Raw genomic sequence first — 16,544 nt, forward strand, 5'->3', positions numbered from 1 at the left:
ATCTGTTGAACTAGAACGTTTTAAGATAGCTCTTTGTCTAGTCGTGTCAGTCGGGCTCGCTCCGCTGCTCTTCCTTTCCAGATCCATAGAATGGCTTGCTGACAGGGGATGTTTTTTTTTCTTCACATGCAGAGATTTACTGCTGTGGGTTGCTGAGTGCCAGGAAAAGTGACTGCACAGGCCTGCCTCCATCCATGCTGAACAACCCTGAAACTCCCCAGTCCAGAGGACAGTACAGAATAAAAATGAAGGGAAGCATGTCCTTGATCTGCTGGTACAATAAAGGGCACTTTCGTTTTCTGACTAATGCCTATTCACCGGTTCAACAAGGTAAGCAATGTTTCTACTGCTCATCTGGAAAGTGCACATGCTTTAAGTGACAAGGCAAGATGAGTCACTGAGTTTGATAATAAGCCTGAACAAAGCATTTGATCATAATATCCTGGATAAATGGTAGTGGTAGTGATCACTTCCCTTTTGCATCTTCCTACAGCTATTATTTTTTCCCACACAGAAATTAAAAGCCTAGTGCTAATGCAGCCTCCTTTGCTTGGACTGGTAGAGGCTATATCCTTTCAGGTATAAAGATTATATCTTTGCTGATGGTCAGAGAAGGGAAGAAGAGGGGTGTTGTTGTATAACACTATACTAGCCACATTTGCAAAGTGTCTTATAGGATTGCTGCTACAGAAATATTAATAAATGTCATAATGCACTTAGAACTCTGAGCAGATCCTACAATTAATTTATCATCTTATCCAGTAAAAACCTAGTCACAAGCAAATGTCTTTTTGCCAGAAGTAAATATGATTAAGACTTCCTGTTATATGTTAAATTGATTTTAGCAATTGATGAAAAGGAACCAAAACAGATAACTTGGATAACAAATAATTGGAGAGAGTTTCATGATGACTCATATCTTTTTCTTTTCAAAAGTATACAAATGTTTTTAAGAAGGTATGGAAACCTCTGTAAGATCCAGTATGACTAGTTAACTCTTTGAAACTTATCTTTCAGTGAAAATGTCACTTCAGTTTCTCTTCATTGTTGTTGTTTAGAGAGAAATATCTATAAAAGCATGTATTGTTTGAAAATGCCTAGAAGAACTACCTGAGACTAACCTAAACCCGTATATGTAAAGCTACCAATTCAAACGCATCTTGTTTGCTCATGTCCCAGATGTCTCCCACATACGCGTATGAATATCCAAAACCTGCCTGGACGCGATCCTGTGCAACGTGCTCTAGGTGACCCTGCTTGAGCAGGGGGGTTGGACTAGATCTCCAGAGGTCCCTTCCAACCTCAACCATTCTGTGATTCTGTGATATGCATATAGGCTAAAGGAGCAAAGCTGAGGGCTTGAACTTAACTTGGTAACATGGAGGGACTGATATCTGAGCACTGACTTTGAAAATACATATGTGAAGGAAAAATGACACTTCACTGATCCTGCTGAAGCCAGTACCTGGAGCAGTGTTACTCCATGTTTGCAGTCTCTGACTTGGGCATGGGGAGCATTCCAGTTCTGCTGTGCTAACAGGACCTTCTGCTAAGAGTGAATTAAACTGAAGGCATTAATGATGAGGATTTGTGCTGTTTCCCATGTGCGCTTTGCCAAGTTTAGATTATTCAGCTGCAGTGAATGGACCAAGGTCCTGCTAAGTGTCATGCTATCACAAAACTGTTGCCTTTGGGTATAATTCATAAACACTACTTAAAAGCCAGTTAGAAAAATATATTTTATGTAAATGTCAGTGTTAACTGCCACTTTAAAAAATAGTCTAAAAGCAGACTCTGAGGTGAATGTGGCTGGCAGTCTCCTTTACAAGTAGCCTACAGGGGTGTAAGGTTTTGTGCTTATGAATGACCTTGGCCCTGTCTTAGCTTCGACAGGATAGTATGTTGTGTATGTATGTGAGGTAGTTTAAGGTCCATTGATTAGGACCTGTGTGTGTGGTGGGCAAGACTTGTCCAATATATTGCTCACCAAATGCTGCCTGAGACAGTTGACATAGTTCACAGTGAATCAGAGCAGAAAACTGAGATTGGCTTTTTAGAGAGTTGCACTGGGGGGAAAAGAGTGTCTATGAAGATCTGAGAACAGATGGAGACACAGTAGGAAGACAGGAGACCAGATTGCCTGCCTCTAATTTGGCATCTCTGAAGTCAGTGCAGGAATGCTAGTTTAAGCCAACTTGAAGCTTGACCACCAAAGTCTCCTCCAAGTGATAGAGAGAAGGAGGAAGAGGAGGAATCTGTGCTCTTTGAGGCAAGTCTGTAGCACAGACAGGCTGAGCAAGTGTGTTAAATAGGAGAGGAAGTAGGGATGAACTGGAATAAAACCCACACTGGGTATTTGGACAGGGACAGGTGCCAGTGGGATTGTCTGACAACTAACTGTATGTATGTTGACTGTAAGTGCTATTGGGGGTGGTGGAGGCCATGAAGAAAAGACCTACAAAAAAAAAGGCAAGAAATGGTCAAGACAAGACTTAAGGTGAGAACAGAGGTGGCTGTAACAAATAATGGGCTAGTTATTGCAATTTAAAGGAAAGTGGAAAAGGTAAATTTTGCATGTACCTTGAGTGCACCCAAGCTAGAGGCACCAGGAGGACAGTGCACTTGTCAGAGATGATCTATGAATACTATTCTTAGATGCAGCATGTTGTTTATTATGGATGTTTTGAACCAGTGTGTCATAATACATCATCACATATGCTAAGGGATGAATCTTATTCATTTAGTCTTGCAAAAATAAGTAAATTGCTTACTCTACTATCAAGTATGAAGCTTCTACCTAGAACAAAATTTTATGGGGTTTTTAATTTCCTTTTAGCAGTAACTTGAGTTGAATTTTCCCTTGTGCCTCTACTACAGAGGTACTGAGAAGCCATAAGAGATGGGGACCCCCAGAGATAGGAAAAAAAAAAAAAAAAAAAAAAGGTGATCATCATTCTAAAGCGGGTGATAGCTGTTCCAGAACTCCCAGTCTGTGCAACATGGATGCATTTTGTTTTTCCCCTCTACATCTGGAGGCTGCATTCCCTCCATTTCCAGGACTTTGTTCTAGACATATCTACAATCTTTTCTATTTTTTGCACAAAGACAACTGGAATGGGCAGCCATCCTACTTGGGGAAACTTGGGAAATCCTGGGCTTTTTGACTTGCAGTAGGGAGCCGGGATATCTCAGGGCCCCTGGTGCTGGGGGACCAGGGTCCTGGTTGCCAAGTAGGGTTCCCAGCCCACCACGATTCGCTGGAAATCTCACAGCTTAGGCAGCCCTGCAGACCTGGAAGCAGAGGTTCCTTTGCAAGCTGTGAGGGAGTTGGGCTGCTTTCTTCCAAACATCCTAGGCTTTGGCAAAAACTTGTTATAAACAGGATCTTTTTGAGAAGCAGCCCAGCTTTCACAGATGTTCTTCACCAACCAGCTCTACTTAAAAGCTAAATGGACAATGGCTAAGGATAGGAAAGGAAGCTTGGGCCACATAAGCAGAGGGTGAGGACTAAAGAGCTGCAAATGGCATGTTGGCATCCCACAGGCAACTTGTGGTGGTAGGAGGTAGAAAAAGGCTTGACACTTGTTAGGGATATGGACAAGATAGAAAGATAAAGTGAGACCAGAGGGGAGCATGGAGAGTAGCTGGAGAGGAGATAATGCTAAAGATGAGAACACTTGGGACAGAGAAAGAGAATCAGGAGTCAGTTACACAAAACAGCCTCCTGACATAGCCTCTGCCTAAGGCCACAGCTTCCCTAGGGAGCTCTAGTTAGCTTCTCCTTGCTGTCTGTGCCTTTTCTCCCCCACTCCCCCCTTAAAGACCATGCAACTGGAACAAGAAAGATGGTAAATGTTGTGGAGACGTCGCAGTTGTATAAAACAGTTGCGTAAGTCCCTGTGTGGTTCTCAGCCCAGGAGGAGCTGAAGCGAGGATTGATTGTCTGTCTGACAAATTAGTTTCCTGAAAAATTGAGAGATAGGCCCAGAATTGGAAAGTCTGGGGAAAGAGGCATAACATTAAAAAAAACCAAAACAAAACAGAGAAGCTTAAAAGTACAATCAGAGATGCTTAGGATTTTGACCTTAAGCTTCCCTGTGTCCTTTGTGAGAATTCATTCAGGGTACTGTGTCCAAGTATGGTGAGAATGGGGATCGGGCCAGTGGGGGCTCTAATGTGAAGGTGTTGAATATTAGACCTAGTACAGTCCTAACTGTCTGCAGTTCTGATACAGAGCTGTAGCAAATTGAAGTCCTGAAAAATAGCCATACAACACTTGGAATGTGCAGTGCCCCCTTTTTTTTTATATTACATTACAAAAGCTCAGAGCCTGCCAAGGTGGATGCAAGTGCTGATATTACTGAGCCTTCATTTTAAAAAGCCACAATTTTAGCTGCTAAAATCATGGATTGGTGTAAAATAAGTTATTATGGAAATAAACATGTATATGCCTTAATCTGCCTGCTTACCTCATTTGCGGTCATATGTCCTAGGCTTTGCCTGACAAGCATATAGGTTAGAAACTTAGAAATAACCTCCCAAAATCTGAGCTAATCAATCACCTCAATCCAAGCACTGTGTTTTTAAAGGAAAAAGAAAAACCAAAAAGCTGATGCCTTCAGCTGTGGCAGTGTGGTGGTCAGCAGCCTGCACCGCTTCCAGCCCGCAGGGAAAGGCAGGCAGGGGCTGCAGCGTGGGCACTGTGTTGCCCTGGAGCGCTGCCAGGGAAGGGAACAGAGTGATACTGGGGGAGGACCAGGAGGGGAAATAGCTCATCGGATGTGCTGTGAGTCAGCTTGCTTGGGATTGCTTGCCACAGAGACCTGCAGCTAGGCACTACCCAGCTTCAGCAGTTGCCTCCTGGGAGAGGTGGCCTATGGCTGCAAAACAAGCCTAGGAAAGGCTATAAAAATAATGTGCATGTAAAGCTATTTATGTTCCCGAAACAAAAGTATGTTACATGGAACATAACAGAAAATGAGAGGGAGTATGTGGTGCCCACATAGCTGCCATCACACTGCATTTTTAAGGACTGTGATTAGAAAACAAAGGAAATTTAAATTCTCTAAAGGGAGGGGGGGAGAAGAGAGAGTAGGAGATTCTTTATAACGCACTGGCACCAGGAACATAGTCACCCTTTCCTGACCTGCCCAGGTGGGATAGTAAGTGATTTTGCAGCACCAGTGCAACAGGCTGATGCTGATCAACCCTCTTTTCTCATGCTGCTGACTAGATGTTTTTTAGAACTATGTCAGTAAAGTGTTCAAAAAAAAAAAGGGGGGGGGAGTCCATAATAAGTATGAAGGTTTTAAAAGATTTATTCATTCAATTATGTTTTCTCTTCCCCATGGGCTGCATTTACACCCCATTTGGGGGGGTGCACAGGTGAAGGGAGAGAGCTGAAAAATATAGAGGTGACATTTTTTTGGACTCATGAAAAAATCTGACTTTAAAGACCCTGAATAAATTGCTGCATGGCTCAGATGTAATGGGACATTTAGTATGTGTCATATGTCTCACTTCAAAATAGAGCCTACCAGTGAGGACAACACAGGGGGCTTGGCAGAGATAATGGATGGAATGAGACTTCCAGCTGAAGGAATGAAATGGTGAAGTCTGTAATCAAAATGTGAGGTGCATTTTAGGGATGATTGTAAAAGAGTTGGCAGAAGCAAGCCAAAGGGCAAATTTGAAGCCTTGAGAAGTCAGAAAGTCCAGACTTGTATTTGTACTGAAACAATGCTGAGGAAGGAGCCAGCCAAACTTGTGCCTCTTGAAACCTGGAGAAAAATATTGTTGTTCTGGGGTGGGGAACAGGGATTCCCCACTAGGCAATGCACCACAGACAGTAGCTTGTAGAGCTAACTAGCAAACCCTGCAGGGAAATGAAGTCAAAACGTAGGGAACAGACTGCTTAATAAAGTACCACAAGTACTTCCCTCCTACAAGCAGCTTCCCCCTTGATGGGGAAAGCATGAAGGACAGGAAGAATAAAGCAGAGAAGACCTAAGGGGGCAGGCTGTTGTTAACAGCTATGGTGGGGTCAGAGGGGAAGATGAGAGAAGGCAAACAAGTGTTAATGTAATGTCGGAGAGCAATGGGCTCATATATACTGTTGTAGTGTTGGAGAAGGCTGGGTCAAAGAAGCACCATGTGTGGGAACTGGGCCTCTTCTCAGATGAACCTGCTCTAAGCACCACATCTTCTTCTATGCTGAGACTGTTTGGTCTGCAGCTACCAGTGACTTGTTGCCTTTCTGCAGTAGGCAGATTATCACCCACCTCAGGTGAGCTGAAATCTAGCCAGCTGACCAGGCAGGAGGGGAAACATCACTTGCAGAAAAAGAAGTGTGTGCTTAGCTCCCTTGAATGGCCAAAGGGTATGTCTGAGCTCTGGCTTCCCTCAGCAGTGAACAGGCTTCCTCTCAGTACAGAGAAGCAGCGCGGTGGTTGGGGATCCTTCAGGTTGCCCACTAGCCTCACCTCAGACACAGCAGCAGGAGCAAACTGGCAAAACTGGCAGCAGTTACTCCCAAGATATTTCCAGAGCCAGAATTTTTATCTTAATTCCAGTAGTTCCTGTAGACTCAACTAGCCTCAGAGAAGATGACTTCTTGCATCCTGCAAGGGAACTGCTATTCCTCACAAGCCTCTACCGTCAGAGTTTAAAAAGCTGTGCTTGGATATGTAGTAAGAGCCTACAGGAGTGCATGCAGCTAATCCCATACTCTCTTGCAAAATCTGATTTACCTGCTCAGCATAAGTAGCTGTATTGGTGCAATAAGAAGGGTCATACATTCACTGTCAGAACTGGAGTTGGGGAAAGAGTCCAAAAAGATGGACCTTTAATTGGCTTTTTCCATTCAGCTACAGTGGTACAGTCACTTTAACAGAGGTACTGCACACCTGGGAACCAACCCACAGAGGGAAGAGTGGGCAGCTGGCACTGCAACAGAAAAGAAAACAAGTTATGACCAGCACAGCTGGTCCAAAAAACAAAAGTCATGCTGATAAGCAGAGGCTGGCTGTTATTGCATACTTGAGCCCAAGCTGTTCTTTGGGGTATCTTAATAAATCTTTTAATCTTTTAATAATCTAATATTTTTTTAACTACTAGACCTGTCATGTAGATTTTAAACTGTTATGTTTTTAATTGATGCAGGAGTTATAATTAAGAGAAAAAGCGGAGAAATTCCATGCCCATTGGCAGTTGAAGCGTTTGCTGCTCACCTTAGCTATATCTGCAAATACGACGACAAATACAGCAAGTAAGTGCGTGAACGCATGTGTGTATTTCATTCCTTCCCCATGGCTGGAGTGTTTGAGGTTCTCCGGATTGAGCTGCAGCTGAGGGCCCAATCCTGTCTTCACTGAATTCATCTCTAACAAAACTCGCGATCAAAAACTGGCTCTGCAAAAGGAAGAGAGTGGCATTGCTAGCCATACTGCAGAGAATCTGTGTAGGAGTGAAGAGATGAATGAGTAGTTCTCATTAAGCACATTGCATTTTTTTTACCCCTTGCCTTTCACCTTTTGAATAGTCTCCTAAGCTGTGCTAGTATTATTTTGGATCTCCCTGCCAATCCACCAGTCAAGAAAAAAGTTATTAGACCTATCTTCTATGCATTTTGTAAATGACTTGTAAGAAGAGTTGGAAGGATGATGAACCAGCAGGCTGGTGTTCTTGGCCACATCAAATTTGAGGCTAAATCAAGGTTTCAGCAAGGGTCTACCAGCCCCAAAAGTTTTTCAGGCTACCTCAGCTCTCCCCTTCTATAAGCAGATGGTGTTTAGGTGATTACCTGTCACAGTGACATTTGTGTCTCCTTGAACCAGAAGATAAGGATGTTCAGTTTTGGATGCAATGCTGATCTAGATGAGCTGTGAGAGCAGAATGCAGATCTTTTGTCTCCTGGATTCCAGTTGGGGTCCTCATTGTTAGCTCTTAATGTAGTAGGGAGAAGTGGAAACAAGTAAGAATAGTCATGGGGAAGGCATGGCTATGGGACTAGCAATGAGGTGCAGAAGATTTCAAGAACTAGAAACTGAGAAGAGACAGACAAAGCAGCAAGGATTCTCTAAGTCAGTTCTTAGCAAGGCAGCAAGAATTCAGTAGAAGAAGAAATAAAAAAGGAGGAGCAGTTGCTGGAGACCAATGTTGGGAATCTGATCTGAAGAAATACAGAAAAAAAGAGATGATGTAGTAGAATTATATTTAAAAAGTGAAAGTAGAAAAGTGGGAAATCATATGACTGAGGAGAAGATTCTGGTAGTCCTAGAATTAGTCAGAACCTAAATAAAAGGTTGTCAGTCCTTCCTAGTTCTTCTGCCTTATGGAGAGATGTTCCACATACCAGCACTGCACGCTCTAGATCTACCCCCACATCCTCCCACTTGCTGTTAACAATAGCAGAAATCATTCTTTGCCTGCAAAAGAGATAAATGAGAGGAGAAGCATCAGCAGTCTTGCCTAAATTGTAACCTAATGTGCCTGCGGATTTTTTTTTTTTTTTTTTTAAGTTACAATCTGAAGAGATTCAGACCCGCAGCTCCCATCGTTTGGGTGTTTGTCACTAGGAGCCTGTACTGGCACTCTTGCTTACATGCAGTGATACAGAGGTAATAGTGTTGCTGAGGTTTTGGTTCTGAGAGCAAGGGAGTGCTCTCAGAAATTTCCAAAAATGAGGAGACAAACAACTTAACCATAAACAGCTGTCACATATATTGTACAAAATTCCTGTAGACAATACTTGCATTTGGCAGAAAGTCTTGCGCCTGCTTCCTCTTTGGGACTGCAGACTCTTTGTCTATGGGTTATTTCTTGCCTCTCAGCTGAAAGTGTTTGACTGAATGCTTTCCCCCTCACCCCTTTTTCTCTTGACTTTACAGGTATTTCATTTCTCATAAACCAAACAAGACCTGGCAACAAGTATTCTGGTTTGCCATCAGCATCACTATAAACAATGCCTACATCCTCTACAAAATGTCAGAGGCCTATCATGTGACAAGGTATAGCCGTGCACAGTTTGGTGAAAGACTTGTAAAGGAGCTTCTGGGCTTGGAAGACACCTCACCTTCCCATTGACGCATTGTTCATTGTGGCACAGGCAGGGGGTGGAGGGTAAGCAGACAAAAATACCACATCTGGAATGGTAAAGGAACTTGTGACACCACCAGTGCTGTCCTTATCCAAAAATGCCAAGTGATGTCACTAGAGAGGTGGAACCTTTGTTCCTAGTAGCAGTTGGATGTAAACATGTCCTACAGAAAGTGCCACAAGAAAAGCTGACACAAAATTGCATATGTGAATGCCCTGTGGGTATCTGTACACCAGAAAAGGACTTAAATTAGTCATTTCTCAGTACTACTTGTTGAACAGGGTCATCTTGTAAAGTTCCTCCTGGGCTAAGAGCTTGTCATAAGCTGACATAGCTTGGAAGTCCCAGGTGAGCATTACAGAAAACGCTATACCTTAGTTGGAGTTACTCGACTCTGGGACAAGCAATGTAAGTCTGTACCATGGGCTGTGGTTGAGAGCAGCTACCACCTTGTAAGGAATCATTGCTGTCCTCACAATGTGCTAAAAGAAACAGTTCGGATTTACAAACACTTAAGCAAGCGTCTTGACAAACAAAACTTTTAAAGGCAGGCAGCCAAGAACTGGTAAAGACTTTTTTTTTTTTAATTAATGTAAGGCAATTGGATCCCAGTTAGAAGAGCAAAATTAGGAGAAACCAAATACTTCGGTGAATTTAAAATGTGAAAACATGATACTGATTTTTTTTTTTTAATGGGATGAAACTTATTTTGTGCACAAACAAACAGTGGGTGAAGTAATATTGCCTCACACCTTAACTTCCACAGTCAATATACAGGTGAGAAATCAGAAAATAACAATTAAATTTTTTCTTGATTTCAGCTGTATCTTAAATGTTGCTTAAAAATCTAATGAGATGGACTGTTAGGTTTTTATGAACAACTTTCTTTTCCTTTTGTAAATGTCAAGACTTTTTTGGTTCACTTTAGAACTTCATCTGGCACACAGTTGGCAGGAACAAAGTAATTCACTAATAGCAGTGTGTTTTGCATTATCACTGCAGGGTTTTCTGTAGGAATTCTTCTCATTAGAATTCAAGACTTGTCATAGTAGTTGTAATTTCACAGATTACATGTTTAGCAAAATAACATAGGCGTTTTGTTTTACAAAAAGAAAAAAGTCCAGGTGCAAACAGATGTTAAATCTCACTGAAACAGAGCAAACCCAAACAGTTTGCCTGTTCTGAGTAACACTGCAGAGGATGAGCATCGTCATGAGCCGGTGCCCATGGCTGAAGCTCCATGGCTGGGTGCTCTTGATGGAATCTGAAGGCTGCTAACACTTGGGAAAACAATGAAGAGAGAGGTATGACTGGAACAGGCAAGAATTGACACAGAGATGAAACAGTGCCCTTCCCTCTACACTTTATCAATTTGCGGCCCTCAACTCAATCAACAAAAAAACACCCTCTATAGTTTAAAGCTTAGCAGTGATGGAAACAAACTGAATTGCATTAACTTACAGGGCACAAACTACATAGCTACTTTTTGTTGACAGTTTGGACCCACTCTGCTGAAAACAAAGCCCTTTCTCTGCATGAAGGATGCAGGGTCAGACTTTGACAGGGTGGATGCTGTCTGTTTGGGCTTAAAGGACCTGACTTGTTTTAGTTCCCCAAGCTTGGCATTTACTGAAGTGTTTTACAGAAGAATGACTCAGGCTGCTTCAAGAGGAATGGAGTGATTGCTTTATTTCCTTATCAGTGTAAACCTCACCAGGTTATATGTATCTTTCTGGCAAAAGGCAATAGAGGGAAACACACATGAACTTGAGAACTCCCCTAATTTCATCATTAGGGCTATCAGGTATGCCGAGGCATTGTGCAAATGCATATTATGTAAATTACTACAGAACAAGAATCCACCAGTGGTTAGTAAATTATTGGCTAGTCCAAAGAGCATTCTTGCACTGACATCCCATTCTTTCCACCGAACTCTTACTTTTAGGAGTAGACTTAAACAGCGCTCATCTGGTTTAAGCAGAAGTAAGGGAATAAGACCCAGTTCCACAGTGACTTGCAGAATAACCTGGAGCTTGTCCCATGCTTTCTGCTCTGCCTGCCACCCACACAACGTACAGCAGCGCAGTACTAACCTAAGCACCCCTTTTCTCTTCTCAGCCTGCAAGGTTTCCACATAGGGGATGAGTATGAGACAGGCCTGCTAGCCTCCAAAAGAAGGGAAGGGTTTGTACTGCTCTAGACCATGGCAATGCCAGGCTGCCTAGGAGCCCAAGGATTTATTCAAAGGCAGAGAGGGGCTAGAGGCATGGGGGGGGGAAAAAAAAAGTTCAGCAATATATACCCCACAGGTTCCTTTCCTAGGAAATGCCACACAGGTGGCTGAAGGCAGGTTATCTTTAGCTCCCTGCTTCAGACGGTGCCGGCCTATATTACAACAGAGAGAGTAGTTACAAGTTCATTATGTCCTGTAAGTTAAGATGGGAGTCAAAATTAGGGCAGTGAGGAAAGGTCTGGCTGGAATGCTGCTATTCTGACAGCCTGAATGAACAGTAGCTGCAGGGACTGGATGCAACTTTATTGCATTCCCCTGTAATGCCAGTGCATTTGCAAGGTGCATGTGCCCCAGCAGAGCTGGAGAGGGTTGCAGGACCTCCCAGGAGCCACCTTGCACTTCTGAGTCTGTGTCATACCCAACTGAGCCAGGTCTAGGGCCCTTTGCCAATTGATGCACGTCTGTATATGCTAAAAGGCTTGGATCTTGGCCATCCCCTACAGAAAATGCCTTTTCTTTTTCAGGTGACAGTAGGCTCAAGGCCTTGGAATGTTTGGTTTTCCACTAACTTCTTCTGTTAATTATATGGTTTACTTGAGCTAAAATTATTGAGGTCCAAGCTTATTGCCTCAGGGACTGGGTCCTGAGTAGTTTTCCCTAGAATTGGTGTAGACAGGGGATTACACAGTGGCTGACTATTACAGGGAAGATGCTTTAGTCTCCTTTGTAAAGGAGAAAAGACAAAAATTATAGCTTTGCAATGAACTTAATTTCCTTAGCCTTAACCATTCTGCATCACTTTGAGCTGGTGCCCCAAACATGTACAAGCATTCCATAAATAAGCAAAAATATTTATATATATTTATATATACAAAATACCTGAATTCTGCCTTTTGAAGCTAACAAATAAAAGCCACCAAAGCATAATCTATATCCATAGACGACTGTTCCACCTTAACTTCTCCATTTATTGATGAGGAGGAGAAAGGGGTGGGAAAAGTTAGGGTTTCTCCATATTGAAAAAAGCATCTTGCACTTTCTCTAAGTTACTACAAACTAGGCAAAGTAATTAAGGAAGAACTTCACTCATTTTAGAAAAGCAAAATTTGTTAACTACAGCTCAGATTCTGTAATATTTCCTTTACGGCAAACTGGCTTTTAAAGATTTGGTTCCCCACCTGCTTATAAGCCTAGAGCTTCCCTCTAGTTAAAGGAAAAAAAAAAAGAAAAAAAAAAAGAGGGAGTTTAGTCCCAAAGTAGTGCAGGAATGTTTAGTTATAGTGTGTGTGCGCATGTGTGTATGTTAGTTGTGTAATGGCTTGTGAAATGATACCGAGTTGGAGAGTAATTTCTTTTGTATCCTTAGGACAATCTGGGTAAGAGATCTTAAAGCTCAGCAGTAGTTAAAAGACAGTGGAAATACCAACCAGCTCAGAGGAACTTCTCTGAATTTTTCCAGAAAGAAAAAAGTATGAAGTTGGAATAGACAAGGGATCTGAGAGGTTTATTTCTCTCCTGCTGAACTGGGTTTTCATTCAATATGTACTTTTATTTATCCATAGCATGCAAACTTTGTTTCAAAGAACTGAGAACATAGTGAGACCGACCACCTTCTATACACAGTACTACATTCAAGGAATTTATGTCCCGCCATAATCCATTCTTGGAAAACCAGTCTTTTCCCAGTGTGTAATGTAACACTCACTAGAGCTTAAAAGCCCCTGTGAAATGGTTTCCACTGCTGTCTTTGTCCAAGCTGAAAAATGCTTCAAGGGCTTGCAGAAACTCTGCCACTTTTTATTTCAGCCCATTTGTGCACTACATGAAGGCACAGTTTAATGAAATCTATTCTCTGATTTCCCTTCCTATTCTCTAACTCCAGCCCTTTTTCATTTAAAAAGTAGTCCTAGACCCCCAATTTATAGAAGTCTCAGTGTCACAGATAGGTAAAACTTTGTTTTTGTAAGACACTTCCTGTAGAAAAACTGCTTTAGTTGTTTCCAGGCTGACATTAAGGCAACTCAAAACACCATTCTCATTCTTCACCTTCAGCTACTTTTACAGGGCTTTCCCCTCTCCCCCCACCTCCGTCAAAGAGTTTTTTTTTCTTCTAACATTTATTTAATAGATTGTCTTGAGCTGATGGGTAGTGAAAGAAGCCTCCATTAGCTCAATCTTAAATGTCTTAAAGAGAGTCCACTAGTCCTAGAGCTGATTTTAGTGATGAATGGAGGATTATGCTGCACTGATAATTCTGCATCTCTGTGCTACTTTCCATGCAAGATTGGAAAGTGCTTTAACAACCTCAGTACTCATGAGAGGTCATTATACCTTTATAATGCTCCTCAAATAGGACCTTCCCCTTCCATAATTGGACACTGAGGCACAACACACGTAAACATGCCGTGGAGCTGGAAAGGGGAATTTGCGCTTCCTGCTGATAAAGCCCATGCTCTGAATTTTCAGTGACTTGCTTTTTGTTCAAATGCACTTTTTACAGTTAGAACTGAAAGCACACCACACATCACCCTGTTTTGGAGTAAGGGCTGTAGGATTTCAGCATCACATGTTCTTTACGCCTTATAGGTCTGAGTCAAAACCAAGTTGCACTGAACGTAAGAGAAAACTCTGGATAAAATGTAGCAGCCCAATCTAGGTAGAAAAGCTTAGAGGAGACATATGGAGAATCTGAAGCTCCATTATAATTCAATAAGCAGTGCAAAATTCAGGCAGAAATAATTACTGTGACTATCCTAAGAGAAGTCATCTAGGTTTAGACTAAATAAGAGTCTTCCATCTATCTCTGTTATGGAGTTTGCTATGGCGCTTTCTTGCTACTAGGACTGATGTGAGATTAGCTGTTTGTACAACAAGAACTCATCTCAATCTGGTTGAGAAATGAACATTCAAATGTCAAAGGAACATCAGCAGTGTTTTACAAAGGCAAGGAACTCTACTGCAAGTTGAAAACACATATATATTTGGCCTGCCATTAACCAGGATACTTACGATATGTATGATATGATACAGATCATCCTGTCATCTGCTTGAATGCAAGCCTATCAACAGTGCTACTTGATATATATTCCTTCTTGTAAAATTTCTTCCCAAACTTTTCTTTGTTCCCAGAAGCATTATGAACTAGAGCTGGAAAAAAACCTGTACCATCATCTCACTCTTGTGGAAGGGTTAAGAATATTTGTGCTTTGTCAGCTGGGTCTCTTTCTTTTCTTAGGAGATTGTTCTGTGTCTTCAGAAATCTAGCTGTGATGAACTTTCCTGACATAATGCTTTTCTTTGCTTTCCCCATTCCATGCATTTAGACCATATCCAAATCATCTTGCTAGTTGTTGGTCAGTCTGGAAGAGGTGACAACACAGAGTTGGCCTTTCAGTTTATTTTTATGGCATTACTTTGCTGACTTTTTCTGCTATTTTGCAGTTCTCCAGATGAAATGGGGTATTGTTTCTGAAAACCTATACTAATTGCCATCACTGTGAAGGTGTTGCCTGTTTCACCCCATTAGTGTTGCCCCATCAGGTTCATATGGGCCCAAGACAGATATCAGCAGTACCATCCCCAGTGCTCCCCATTAGAATGGCTGTCAGCTCTAGATCGCTGTCAGAGGGGCTTTTGACATAGTCTCTGTGTATTTGTTTTAAAACCCCTTTCCACTCTCACCACTCTGATGGTTCTGGTGAACAACTATTAGGTATCATGAAAAGACCTTAAGTGGAAAATCCCTTTTGTAATTGCTTGTATTTGATGTCAAGGTGGTCCATAAAATGTGTAGCGCAAAAAATTTATCCATGAAAACACTACTCTGCAAAAGTGCTCATTTGATGCAACTGCAACAATCCTTGAATGTGTTGGGGAATCTGGATGAAGAACCTAGTTGTAAAGGACCATAACCCCATCACGCAGGGCTGCAACGTCCTGTACCTGATTGGATAAACAGATGGCAGAGAGAGGAGTGTAATTTGGGATCCAAGCTCCTTGGACAGACAGACTTCAGGGAAAGGTGAGCTAGAGATGGCCAAGTTAGTGTCGTACCCTTGTCATGACAGGGACTTTGGAAGGAGCAAAGCTTAAGCTCTGCTAGGCAAAGGAAAGGCCAGATCCATAAGAATTTGCCCATAACCCTGGCAAATCTGTTTTTAAAAAGAAGCTAGCAAATGCTTTCATTGTACAGTGTGCTCTGGATTTCAAATGGAGCATTTCCCCTTTTTCACCAATAGCAAAAGTCCTAGAAACAATAAAACAAAGCCCAGTACGCTAGGTTCATCCATCCAGAATTCCAACCCACTTGGTGACAAAGTAACTTCAGGCTGGTGTTCTCCAATTAATCTGTGTCAAGGTGTGTGTAAAAAGTGACTACTGGAAAACTCACACCTCACTATGAAACCAAGTTACTCATTTGATGGAAAACAAAGTGCAAGTCTATTGGACTTACTTTTGCAACCGAGATGTTTCTTCTGTTCATAAGCCAAGTCTTTGCCTGGCATTCTGATACAGAAATTGAAAATAAATTTACCCTATGTTCTGGGGTGAGATTAGAGACAGCAAAACTAAGTAATGCAAATTAATCTGATACAGTATAGGTGGAGCTAATCACCACAGTCTGATGTAATGAAGAGTTTAAGAGGAACTGCACATTTGAGGAGGCAGAGGAAGGGTTCAGAGGTTGGGAATGCAAATGGAGAGAAGCTGGACGATCACATCTAAATCTCATCTTTCCAGCATGTGTACTGCCCCTGCTCCGTCCCAGCATTTGAATTTAAAAGAAAAGGAAGTTTAACACAACTAGTCAGCAAAGCTGTCTTAGCTACATAAACCATCATAAGTCACCTCACTCCATGCCTTTGCTTATACTATCCATCTTCAGTAGTCATAGACCTTGGCGTCAAAGTACTGCTGCATGTTGGCACAGCATGGAGATGACAGTTTGGAGAAATGCCACCGCAGAAACAGGAACAATGGGAATTCCAGAAAAGGAATTTTCCCAGCTACATTCTTTTTAAATATATTTTTAAAATGTGCAACTTATATTTCATCAAATGAAGTGACTGTACCAAACAGAGATAGGCCTTAGCTGTCCAAGTGCTTTCAAAATGACTCCATTGGGTTGTGCTCACAACATAAACGAATGCAATTTTGCTGCAGAGTTCCATATTCCTTACAATTCTACAGACTTCTGTTGGAAATGTAAATTCT

The 16,544-nt window shown here is 42.0% G+C and overlaps 1 protein-coding gene across 1 annotated transcript in view; it reads left to right on the forward strand.

Moving 5' to 3' along the window:
• PGBD5 (piggyBac transposable element derived 5) overlaps nt 1-16,544 on the forward strand; it is a 77,644-nt gene that overhangs the window by 60,713 nt on the left and 387 nt on the right. The window contains exons 5-7 of the mRNA XM_067293428.1: nt 133-330; nt 7,162-7,267; nt 8,889-9,120. Coding sequence (XP_067149529.1) covers nt 133-330; nt 7,162-7,267; nt 8,889-9,084 — 500 coding nt within the window. The 3' untranslated portion in view covers nt 9,085-9,120. The remainder of the gene's footprint in view (nt 1-132; nt 331-7,161; nt 7,268-8,888; nt 9,121-16,544) is intronic.

Source organism: Apteryx mantelli, chromosome 3 (assembly GCF_036417845.1).
Source record: "Apteryx mantelli isolate bAptMan1 chromosome 3, bAptMan1.hap1, whole genome shotgun sequence".
NCBI lineage: Eukaryota > Metazoa > Chordata > Aves > Apterygiformes > Apterygidae > Apteryx > Apteryx mantelli.